Here is an 11,481-nt window from a genome sequence, read left to right as displayed (position 1 = left end):
AAAAAAAAAAAAAAAAAAAGAAGCTGCTGTAGAGTCCTATCTCCCTCAACAGCATTTTGTGGGAGTTGGAGCAATAAGAAAAAGCCTTGAAGGACTTCAAGGACCTCACCCATACAATAGTAGCAATAACAGGAGAGCAGGCAGGTTGCCAGGGGCCACATATGCCTTCTGCTGGAAGGGCAGAAAGATGAGCACCACGATGCATGCTGGCACCAAGTAGTTACACTGCATTAGAGATGGAAGTTACCCTTGTTAATGTGAAAGGGCAGGGACTATGACCCTGTGCCCCACCCTGGCCTCCCTGCTTTTAAGGTAGGAGGGCCTGATGCCTCTCACAATCCTGAAGACCTCACCAAGCTGCTTTCAACAAGCCCTTGCCCAGAAAGGACAGAGGGGCAGTAGCAAATAGTGGTTAGTCCCCCCCCACCCTTCTAAACAGTCCCCGCACCATGTCCCAGAGAAAGTTGCCAAGCCAGTATAGGGTGGGGGGTAGACCCCCCATGAATTGCAAGTGTTTGGCTTGGGTGACACGCTCCTCGATGAGGACAAGGGTGAAGCTTGCTGGGATGAAAGACATAGCAAAGACCACACAGATGGAGACGAGGACATCCATGGTGGAGGCCATCCTGGAGGTGAGGGCACAAGAATTGTAGGATGAGGTGCATGAGCTGCAGAGAGTAGAACTGAACATGTCATTCATGGGGCAAAGGTCTACAGGGTTACTGGTGGGGGATGTGTTGCAAGTTATTTATTTATTTATTTATTTATTTAGAGACAGAGTCTCACTATGTTGCCCTCAGTAGAGTGCTGTGGCATCACAGCTCACAGCAACCTCAAACTTTTGGGCTCAGGCGATTCTCTTGCCTCAGCCTCCCAAGTAGCTGGGACTACAAGCACCTGCCAAAAGGCCTGGCTATTTTTTTGTTATAGTTGTCATTGTTTTGCAGGCCTGGGCTGGTTTTGAACCCACCAGCCTTGGTGTATGTGGCCAGTGCCCTAACCACTGAGCTGTTGGTGCTGAGCCAATGTACAAGTCATTTAGAGAGGAGGATGGCTAGGTTGTTTCACAGGAGAGGTTGGACAGGACTCTGGTAGGATGAAGGCTACTGGGAAAGGATAATGTTCCATTATCCTGGCCAAAAGATAGGCAGCTCCTGTACCCCATTTACATGGTGAGTGTGGCAGTGTTCAAATCTAACTCCCATCACCCAAACATCAATGACTGAGGCAGTGGAGGGTACTCAGGGCCAAAGGACTCACTTTGTGGCCTCAGAAAGCTGCTCCTTGGTATTGTTCAAAGGGTGGTTGAACGTGGTGATGCTGTATGTATGGCTGGTGGGGCCTGGAGGCAGGTGAGCACGTAGGAGTGCATTGTTGGCTCGGTTAACAAAGGCCACCATGGCATGCCAGCCTTTTTTGTTGAACCACACCTGCGGTGGGGTCAGGGCCACAGGGTCAGGGTGATAAGGCTAGACATTGCTCTGACTGGCAGGATGCATCTGCCATCCCCAGTGCTCACCTTGAGGCTGTTCTGAGCATCCAGGCTATAAGCCCATGCTGTGAGGTTATTCAGGACATGATCAAGGGCTCCACCAGGTTGGGGCCTCAGCAGTACCCTCAGCTCCTCCACAGAGTGGCCCACTTTGTGTCCTGAGGGTAGGCCTGGATCCCAGCCACCCAGTGAGAAGCCTCCATATCTGTGATGCAAGGTGAGAAAAGAGGGAGCAGCTGAGGGCCAAGGATCAGGGATGGGGAGAGCTCCCTATGGGCTGGCAGGGGCATGGGCATAGAATCAGAGGAGGGGACCCCAAGCCAGGCCCCTCCTTACCTGACCTCATTCACCCACTTCTTAGTCTTCAGGCTATGTGAGAGACAGGCAAAGACCAAGAGAAACAGGGATAGCAGGAGAAAAAGATGGAGGTAGAGAGGGAGGGATGGGGAGTGGTGCCACAGAGACAATTAACAGAGGTAAGGTATGGAGGGCACTTGGAAGGCTCCTAGCCCACAGCCTCAGGCTGGACATCTACCATACCCTTTCTAGGACTGGACCAGCTGCCCAACCCCAGTGGATAGCCCATGCTACAGCCTGGCAAACTGAGATCTAGGACAGCAGCTAACCTATGGTGCACCAGACTTGAGTAGGTCTTGACCAGGAAGTCAGACAGGTTCCAGCCTGTGAGGTTCTGTATCACTTCCCCTGAGCTGGTCAGCGCCTGTGGTGGAGGGGAGCCCCTGGCAGCAGCTGGACAGTCAGGCTGGATGTACTGGCAAGCTGAGGATGGAGACTCTGGTGTCCAGTTTCCACTGCCAGAAACATTAGGCACCACCAACTGGCAGGAGATGGGCTCTGCACATGCGGGGGCCCTGCAGGGTCAGGGTACTCAGCTGTGGGTGCCTGGCATCTGGGGGCTCCAGAAACATGGAGGCTTCCAGCCCCCAGGTAGGCACAGGGGATGTTCCAGGCACCCCCGGAGGCCCACCGTTCAGAGCCCAGATGGGAAACACAAAGCCAGAGAGGGTAAGAGGGGCCCTCACCAGTGGGAGCTATTCTGCATGGAGGACTCCTCCAGTCCTGCCTCCCTCAGCAGTGCTATGAGCAGGTGGTTACGTGCAGAGTCCCTTGGGGCGTCCTCACTGTGTGTGGGGGGAGGTGTAGGGTCAGGGCTGTGCCCACAGGTGCCCAGCCCTCCTGTCCCTGGCCATTTTCCTCTGTACCCACCTAAAGAAGGACACCTGGGCACCATACATGGCAGGATTAAGCTTCAGAGCTGGATAATGTCCAAAATGAGACACGATGAAGCTGAATGTCAAAGCCAGGCCCACAAAGAGGGCGGGCATCAGGATCTGGAGGACCAGCCCATTAGCTACTGCATCAACTTACTCTCCAGGTTCGCTTGCACTCATCCCTGCTCCTGTTCTAGAATACTCATGACTCCCCAGTGTCCTCAATAACTGATTAGGGTTGGGGACACACGACATGGGGTTAAACAGTTTAATTAGGCTACTGTGTGGATGGCCAGGGTAGAGAACAAACACACAGGGGCTCCCAAGCACCAAGACCCCTGGTGTTGGGCCTCCCTCACCTGAGCAAACAGGCCACGGCGGCTGCGGCGAGCAAGCAGAAAGCGCTTGAGAAGCAGAGCTCGGAGTTGGTAGAGGGTCAGTGCCCAGCCCTGCACCCGAACTACAGCATCTGGCTCAGAGCTTTGTAGGACCTGGGTCTTGGACACTGACCCAGCTGTGGGGGAAGAGAGGGTCAGTATTCATGCCACCAGAAGGGGTCACATGCAGAAAGGACTCACCCGGCTCCCCATTCCCCAGGGCTGAATCCCCTAGCAGCATCTTTAGCTGCACAGTCAAGTCTGAGCCAGCAATGCCCATCCCTGGGTACTGCCCATAGCTGCTTTCTGTGGGGCCATCGGGATCAGGGGTTAGTAAGTCAATGGGGGTGCCAGGAATCAGGGACAGAGTTCAAGGCTGTGCCTTGGGCCGAATTTGGCAAAGAATTGGGGCTTGGCCTATTTAGGTCCAACTTAGGGCCAGGGTCAGGGGTTAATGGTCAGGGAGTTGTGGCCACACCCTCTGGGTTTGCATCCAGATCACAGTCCTCTACCACCTTCAGGAAGATCTGGGGAGACAAAGCAGGGGACTCAGAGGCTGGACACGAACAGGAGAGAATTTAAAAGCCCTCAACCCCTCATCCACCATGGGTCCAGGAGGCCTCCCCAGGGACTTCTAAGCCTCCAGACCTTTTTGTGTGCTATGCCTCCTCCCCCATAATGCCTTTGCTCTCAATAAACAAACACCTATTCATCCTTCAAAATGCCACCACCTCCAGGCAGTCCTCTTCCCAGCCCTCCAACTGCCACACAGCCCCCACACCTCCTCGAGGCTGGTGTCCGAGATCCCATAGCCAGTGAGCCTCAGTTCCCCCAGCCTCCTGTCCAGCTCCTGGAAGAGCTTGGTAAAGCTTCCATCAAGGGCGCTCACATAGGGCAGCACCAGCACCAGCTCATGGGGCAGCTCCTCAACTAGCCGCGCCCCAGGCACCCACTGCTGCACCAGGGCCAGAACCTGGGATGTATCTGGGTGGACAAAGGAGGGCTTCAGGGGCCCTTCCAGACCCAGGAGCCTACCCCAGGTCCTGCACTGCCCCTTCCCAGCTCAGTCTTCCTGGAGAAGGGGCTTGGGTGACTCATGAGGCAATAGTCCCTGCAGACAGAGGTTGGGATAAGAACTTAAGGGCAGGGCTTGACCAGGTTTAGAGGTCAGGGGAAGGTGCATCTCTGGGTTCAGCCCAAGGTTTCAGGCAGGAGTCTAGTTGGGGGCTCTGACACTCTTTTGTCCTGAATTAAGCCACTACCCCCCACCCCCCCATTCTCCCACCTTTGCCCTCAACAGCTGAGCTGCCCATCTCTCCTTCCTGCCTGGCATGCATGCTGTCCCCCAAGTCAGTGTCACCCTGTAGTCAAAGAGGTACCAACTGGCTTGGCAATTGGGCTAGGCAGAGCCTCAGGGGTCAAGAGGCAGAAGAAGACTAGCTCTCACCTTCTCACTGGTGATCAGGGGTGGGGAATCCTTCACCAGTGTCAAGTAGTAGCCAGAGCCCAAGTGACGACGCAGGAAGAGTGGTGAGCCACAGCAGCACAAGCGGCCACCTGCTACCACTACCACACGATCTCCCAGGAGCTCAGCCTCATCCAGGTGGTGGGTGGAAAGGATCAGTGTACGACCTGGGCATGGGGACCACCTTGTCTTTGCCCAACCTGTGGCCTCTACTAGGCATTGCCTACCTCATGTAGCAGTCTCTGGCTCCTCCCTCAAAACCCCATCCCCAGAGCCTCCTTGTCAGAAACATTCTCTGGCCTCTCAAGCATAATCCAGGGGAACCTCAGGGCTCCCCAACTCTTACCTTGGCGGTATTTGAGCAGTAGATCCCAAATGCTGCGGCGGGACGTGGGGTCTACACCAGCTGTGGGCTCATCCAGGATAACAACTTCGGAGCCCCCCACAAAGGCAATAGCCACTGACAGCTTCCGCTGCATCCCACCTGGGTGGGGCCAGGGGTGGTATCTCAGTGTGACCTGCCCAGCCTTAGGCAGGACTGTCTACACATATGGACCTTAGTACCTGGCTTCTCTTGGGCCTCCCGGGTCTGTCTCCTGGCTATCTGCCACCCTTGGGATAAAGTCCCAACTCCCTCCCCTGTGAAAGTGACCTCCCTGGGAGGTGGGCTCACCAGAGAGATGGCGAGTCTGCACACACTGTTTAGGGACCAACCCCATGTCCTCCAGCATACGGTCCTGCTCAGGGCCCACAGCAGCTACACTCAGACCCTTCAACCGTCCGTAGAACCAGATGTGTTCACTCACAGTCAGCCTGTGGCCACAGGTGCAAAGTAGAGTGACTAACATGGCAGGCAGGGCTCAAGGGGCACCCTACCCCTTCCCCACCACTGCACTCCAGGCCTGCCAAAACGCACATGTCAAACAGCACATTGTACTGGGGGCAGACGCCCAGGTGGGGCCGGATTGCTGCCATGCTGGACCTGATGTCATAGCCCAGGATGAAGGCAGAGCCACCACTGGGTGGGAAGAGACCGCTCAGGATGGACCTGGGGATACAAGAGTCTTAAAGCAGCCCCCTTCGGCTCGGCGCCTATAGCTCAACCGGCTAAGGCGCCAGCCACGTACACCTAAGGTGGCGGGTTCGAATCCCCAGCCCGGACCCGCCAAACAACAATGATGGCTGCAACCAAAAAATAGCCGGGCGTTGTGGCGGGCGCCTGTGGTCCCAGCTACTTGGGAGGCGGAGGCAGGAGACTCGCTTGAGCCCAGGAGTTGGAGGTTGCCGTGAGCTGTAATGCCACGGCACTCTGCCCAGGGGGACAGCTTGAGGCTCTGTCTCAAAAAAAAAAAAAAAGCAGCCCCCTTCATAGAGAGAAGGGATACCAGCACTTACAGGGTACCTATTGTATGCCTAGTCTAAAAGGGTGTTATATCCTCATTTTATAGGAAAGGGAAACTGAGGCTCAGAGAAAATACTTATTGCCTGCATATTGTGTACCCAAAAGGGATTGGGGTTCCTACTCCCAGATGCCTTTCCCATTGAATAGCTGGAGAAACTGAGGCTCTAGGGAAGGGAAGGGAATGCCCAATAGCTCACAGTGTGGTTGTCTTGCCAGCCCCATTGTGACCCAGAAAGGCAGTGATGTGTCCCTGGTAGAAGTCCAGACTGAGCCCACGCAGGGCTGGCTGTGGGCTGCCAGGAAAGTGCTTCTCCAGGCCACGAATGGAGACTCCAGGATTCAGGCCAGGCGGTGCCTCTTCCACCAGCACTGCAGAGAGCATGCAGATTCAGCTGTGGAGCCATGGGGGTCTATAGGGCCTGAGAGTTGGTTAGAGTTGGTCTATGGAGTCAGGTCCTCTCAGGCTGGGATCTGTGGGAGTTAGGGGACTCCAAGGTACTGGGAGTTGTGGAATCTTGTTTTGGCCAGAGTCTGGGGTTCCAAATCAGGAAATGGCTATTAAGCCCTGTTAGGTCTCACCCTTTGGGTCTTGCAGGACAGGGGAAGGGGCAGGACCCTTGGAGGCCTGAGGACCACACCAATAGCTCCTCCGAAAGAGAAAATTCCAGGGTTCGGGGATCCCGTACTGGCCTGGGAGGAAGGTATGCTTGGTTATTCTTGAGCCCATCCTTATCAAAGATTGGCAGTTTCTGGCCACACTGCTGGAGTCAGGGCAGCCAGGTAGGCCTGACCAGGAGAGCCTACTTGGCTGCCTCAGGCCCTGCCCCATGTGCCAAGAAGCCTCATCCTCTGATGGGGAACAGAACTCCAGGTACCAAATGGCCTGGAACCCCTCCTCCCTACAGCCCACCTGGGCACACAGCCTCCAGGTACCAGGTGGCAAGGGCATAGAGCACAGCATCCAGCAGCAGCAGGCCCGAGACCTGGGCCAGGCTGAAGACATCTGCTATGGGCTCAGTGCCCAGGTTGTGCCACTGGACACCCTGACCTTGTAGCTCCAGCATCGCCAGGCTCTCACAACCAAAGCCGAAGGCTGCAGGTGACAGCAGGCTCTGTGGGTAGGAGCAGGTTGGTCAGCAGCAGCTGCAGCCAAGGGAGCCCCCCACCAGACCTGACCTGGCCCTCACCACAGCCACGCGGCCCCCTGTAGGAAGTTCGTCCCGCCAGGCCACGCACAGGACATAGGGCAGGTAGAGCATAAAGTAGGCTAGGCCACTGCAGGCTGCTGCTGGGTTGGCATAGGAAAATAAGGTGCTCAGCAAGAAGCTCTGGATCACTGTGACCACTGCATAGTCCGCCAATAACAGGAAGATCACCAACGGGTGGCTGTAGGGGAGGATGTCTCCCAGCTGTGAAAGGCACCAGGAACTCAGAGTTCTACTCTTGAGTTGGCCCTGAGGCTCCCACCCATGCTACCTCCTGCTGATCACTCTCTCCTGCACCCATTCTGCAGCTGGAAAGGCCTAGGCGAACCCACCTTGACCACCAGCACCAGGAGAGCTGCGCTGACAAGAAAGGGCCAGAGGCAGCTGAGGAACCAGCTGAGCCAGAGCACAGCACGGCTCAGCCCCATGGAGCGCATCGTGTCGCGCAGCCGCGTCTCCTTTTCGCGCACCACAGCCTTCACCGTCAGCGCCACCGAGTAGGTCCAGGCGAGCGTCAGGAAGAGTGGCAGCCACTGGCTCAGCAGGCGCAAGAACCTGGAAGGCCAGACAGCTGAGAGGCAGACAGAGACCCATGTCCCAGTATCTTAAGGCTCAGCCAGTTATGGAGATTCGCCTCCCTTATCCTCAGAACCCTGAACCACACTCCAGGTTCCAGTTGTCAGCATAGGCCAGGTTCTCCCTGTACCCAGAGACCCCAGATTCTTGGGAACCCTACTCTTCCCAGTGGTCCCCCTAAACCAGCAAGTGGTTCGCAGTTTGGACTGCATGAATGTTCCGAATACAATCTGGACCCCACTCTAAGACCTAAGACCTGGCGGCTGGGGAAAAAGTGGGGAGGAGGGGGAGCTCACGAGTCGTCCACGTAGCATGGGTAGGGCATCTGCTGCAGATAAAGGCCAGCGCTGGGGGCGGCGCCGCTGAGCACGCGGACAGCTGCTTGCTCCAGCAGGTCTTGCAGGTACACGAAGCCGCTCCACACATAGTGCTGGTAGGTCAGGGAGTCCGCGGCCGGTCTCAGGTCCCAAAACCTGCGAGAGGGACGTGGTGGTCAGCTGTAGGGCAGAGCTAGAAACTCCCCGAGTCCTGCTCATCACTCACTAGCTCTGTCCTTATCCTGCGGGCTCAAATACCTGCTCGGCCCAGCTCACCACTTCCTCAACCTGCACCTTCCCAAAGTAGCCCATGCCCTTGGCCCCGCCTCTCATCAGGTGGGCCCCGCCTTTCACGGACCCCAATTGGTCTAAGGAATTGTGGGCTCCACCTCCACGCCGCTGTCCGGCCCAAGTTTTCTTCTATCAAGGTTTCCAATAGGCTGAATGACCCAAGGCCCCGCCCACTAGCATTGGGCCCCTACCCATCCATTACCCCGACCTGTCCCTGATCTTATTAGTCCTGGTGACAACGTCTATGTCCATGCGGATCTTGATGCGCAGATGGCCGGGGCCCAGGCCTGGGGTTGGGCTCTTCATGGTGTCCGGGGAGTCTTCAGGCCCCAAGAAGACGACGCCAGCCCAGAAGCGGCGCTCCTCAAGCAGTTGCAGGGCCCGGGACACCAGAGCCGCCTCCGAGGGCACTGCCTCCACTTTGTCCAGGGTTATACACTGGGGGGCGGGGTTGTGAGTCCGAGGCGTTGAGGTCTGTCTGCCCTCCTCAAACCTCTCTGCTCCACTCCCGGGACCTCAGGGGCCTGCTTCCCCCCTCAGACGGAGATCCCCAAGTGAACAGCCCCTAACCTCCATCACACGGCCCAGCGTGCCCACCAGGCGCCCCAGGTTGTCATAGGCATCCCTCCAGCTGTAGCCATCGCCGCCAGAGTCCAGAAAGGATCGAAGGGCCTCCATGCGGTCCTGGTCTCCAGGTCCTGGTCGCCCCCTCCCTTTGTCCCACATTTGCAGGAGCATCTAGGGAGTGGCAGGTGAAGGTGGGGGCCTGCATCAACCCTTCTTTTGGTTCGCCAGGACCTGTCTGCCCTCCTTACCGTGGATTCTACATTCTACCTCCACACCCTTGCCCAGAATGGGACACCTAGAAGCCAAACCTCCATTCTGGACCCACCTGCAGCGTGGCGACATTTGCACTGTTGTTCATAAAGGTGAAGATCTGGGGTCCAAGCACCCCCCACACCTCCTGGATGTCCTTTATCACAGCCATCTTCTCAAAGGTCCGGTTCACCTGCAGGAATGCCGCCCGGCCTACTCATGACCTCAAAATCAAGCTTCTGCGTCCCCCTGGCTTGGCCCCAACCCACCCGGCTGAGAGTGTCGTGAGGGCTCTGGCCAGCGCCCTCTGCCCCAGTATCAGGGCCGCCCTCACCTCGGCCATGAGCTGCCTGGTGAAGGGTGTGTCAGGTGTGAACAGCAGTTTCCCCAGAAGCATTGGCTTCACGAGTTTCCAGAGCAATCGGGACAGCGGGTGGTCGCCCAGGGTTCCAATCAGCCCAGAGCAGGCGGGGCCTGAGGGTGGGGGAGCCATGAAGCTCCGCCCCCATGCCCCCCATCCCCCACCCCACCCCCTGCTTCCCAGATGGGGGAACCGAAGTCAGTCACTCACTCAAGTTGTTGTCAGCCAGGACTGACGCCGGCTCCTGCCCCACCAACTCCCACAGGTCACTAGCTTCATACAAGTTGAGGGAGGGGCCCCCTGAGCTTCTCGGCCCCTTGGTACTGCAAAGGGCTTCTGACACTAACTCCAGGGGGCGATCTGTCCCTTGGTGTCTCCGCAGTAGTGCCCAAAGCTCCGCCAGGCTGGGCAACGTCAGGAGCTAGAGAGAAGCCACCAGGGGGCGTTGGTGACTCCGCTGCCTGGTCCCACTTCCAGTCCTCAGCAAGGGCACGCAACTGCCAGCAGCACCCTGAAAACTTGCCCACAGGAAGTTCCCTCATTTTTCCTGGCAGACCTTCTTACCTCCTGGGCCAGGTCCCCAGCTGCCTCCACAAACCTGCCCAACGATCTCTGGGGAGACAATGACCTTGATTGAGGCCTCACTCACTCTGCCCAGTTCCCAGGTGGCTCATACTATTACTGTCCCCATTTTACAAACTAGAAAACAAGGTTCAGAGAAGCACATAGACTCAAACAAGTTCTCATGAACTGGAGTCTCTCTCTCTCTCTCTCTCTTTTTTTTTTTTGGAGACAAGGTCTCACTTTGTTGCCCTTTAGTAGAGTGCTGTGGTGTCACAGCTCGCAGCAACCTCAAACTCTAGGGCTCAAACGATTCTCTCGCCTCAGCCTCCCAAATAGATGGGACTACAGGCACCAGCCACAACAACTGGCTGTTTTTAGAGACAAGGTCTTGCTCTGCCTCAGGCCAGTATGGAACCTGTGAGCTTAGGCAATCCACCGGCCTTGGCCTCCCAGAGTGCTAGGATATTACAGGCGTGAGCCACTGCGCCCGGCCTCTGGAGTCTCTTTTTATTTACTTATGAGTTGGGTTTTTTTTTTGAGACAGAGTTTCATTATGTTGCCCTCGGTAGAGTGCTGTTATGTCACACCTCACAGCAGCTTCAAATTAAACTCTTAGGCTTAAGCGATTCTCTTGCTTCATTCTCTCAAGTAGCTGGGCCTACAGGCACCCACCACAACGCTCAGCTATTTTTTGTTGCAGTTGTCATTGTTGTTTAGTACTAATAAGATTAGTGTTGGAACCCGCACCCTCAGTGTATGTGGTTGGCACTGTAACCACTGTGCTATGGGCGCCAAGCCTTTATTTACTTATGTTTTTGAGACAGAGACTCATTCTGTCCCCCTGGGTGGGGCCCCATGGCGTCATCATAGTTCACAGCAACCTCAGACTCTTGGGCTTAAGCAATCCTCTTGCCTCAGCCTCCTCAGTAGCTGGGACTACAGGCATGTGCCACCACATCCAGCTAGTTTTTTCTATTTAGTACCAGCCTTGGCCTCCCAGAGTGCTAGGATTCCAGATTTGAGCCACTGAGCTCAGTTCTTTTTTTTCTTTTTGAGAAAGAGTTTCACTCAGAGTGCAGTGGTGTTAGCCTAGCTCACAACAATCTCAAACTCCTGGGCTCAAGCTATCCTCCTGCCTCAGCCTCTCAAGTAGCTGGGACTACAGGTGCCTGCCACAATGCCAGCTACTTTTTCTATTTTTAGTAGAGACAGAGTCTCACTCTTGCTTAGGCTGGTCTCAAACTACTGAGCTCAATGGATCTTCCTGCCTCAGCTTCCCAGAGTGCTAATATTATAGGTGTGACGCCTATAGCTCAACCGGCTAAGGCGCCAGCCATGTACACCTAAGGTGGCGGGTTCGAATCCCCAGCCCGGACCCGCCAA

General features: G+C 56.1%; 1 protein-coding gene across 1 annotated transcript in view; it reads right to left on the bottom strand.

Annotated features, from left to right (window-relative positions):
* Positions 1–11,481, bottom strand: part of ABCA7 (ATP binding cassette subfamily A member 7) — an 18,921-nt gene that overhangs the window by 6,012 nt on the left and 1,428 nt on the right. The window contains 30 exon segments of the mRNA XM_023512620.1: positions 110–225; positions 449–626; positions 1,261–1,430; positions 1,520–1,697; positions 1,829–1,861; positions 2,119–2,364; positions 2,536–2,634; positions 2,720–2,844; positions 3,084–3,238; positions 3,303–3,407; positions 3,580–3,628; positions 3,883–4,085; positions 4,387–4,462; positions 4,549–4,733; positions 4,913–5,050; positions 5,240–5,379; positions 5,483–5,614; positions 6,166–6,337; positions 6,548–6,658; positions 6,879–7,080; positions 7,156–7,377; positions 7,506–7,728; positions 8,046–8,222; positions 8,566–8,795; positions 8,928–9,095; positions 9,250–9,366; positions 9,508–9,647; positions 9,745–9,955; positions 10,099–10,144; positions 10,987–11,011. Coding sequence (XP_023368388.1) covers positions 110–225; positions 449–626; positions 1,261–1,430; positions 1,520–1,697; positions 1,829–1,861; positions 2,119–2,364; positions 2,536–2,634; positions 2,720–2,844; positions 3,084–3,238; positions 3,303–3,407; positions 3,580–3,628; positions 3,883–4,085; positions 4,387–4,462; positions 4,549–4,733; positions 4,913–5,050; positions 5,240–5,379; positions 5,483–5,614; positions 6,166–6,337; positions 6,548–6,658; positions 6,879–7,080; positions 7,156–7,377; positions 7,506–7,728; positions 8,046–8,222; positions 8,566–8,795; positions 8,928–9,095; positions 9,250–9,366; positions 9,508–9,647; positions 9,745–9,955; positions 10,099–10,144; positions 10,987–11,011 — 4,372 coding nt within the window.

The sequence above is a fragment of the Otolemur garnettii genome, unplaced genomic scaffold (genome assembly GCF_000181295.1).
Source record: "Otolemur garnettii isolate 467f Iridium unplaced genomic scaffold, OtoGar3 scaffold00029, whole genome shotgun sequence".
Classification (NCBI taxonomy): Eukaryota; Metazoa; Chordata; class Mammalia; order Primates; family Galagidae; genus Otolemur; species Otolemur garnettii.
The sequence above is the reverse complement of the archived record's forward strand: the minus strand, read 5'-3'. Positions and strand labels throughout refer to the sequence as shown.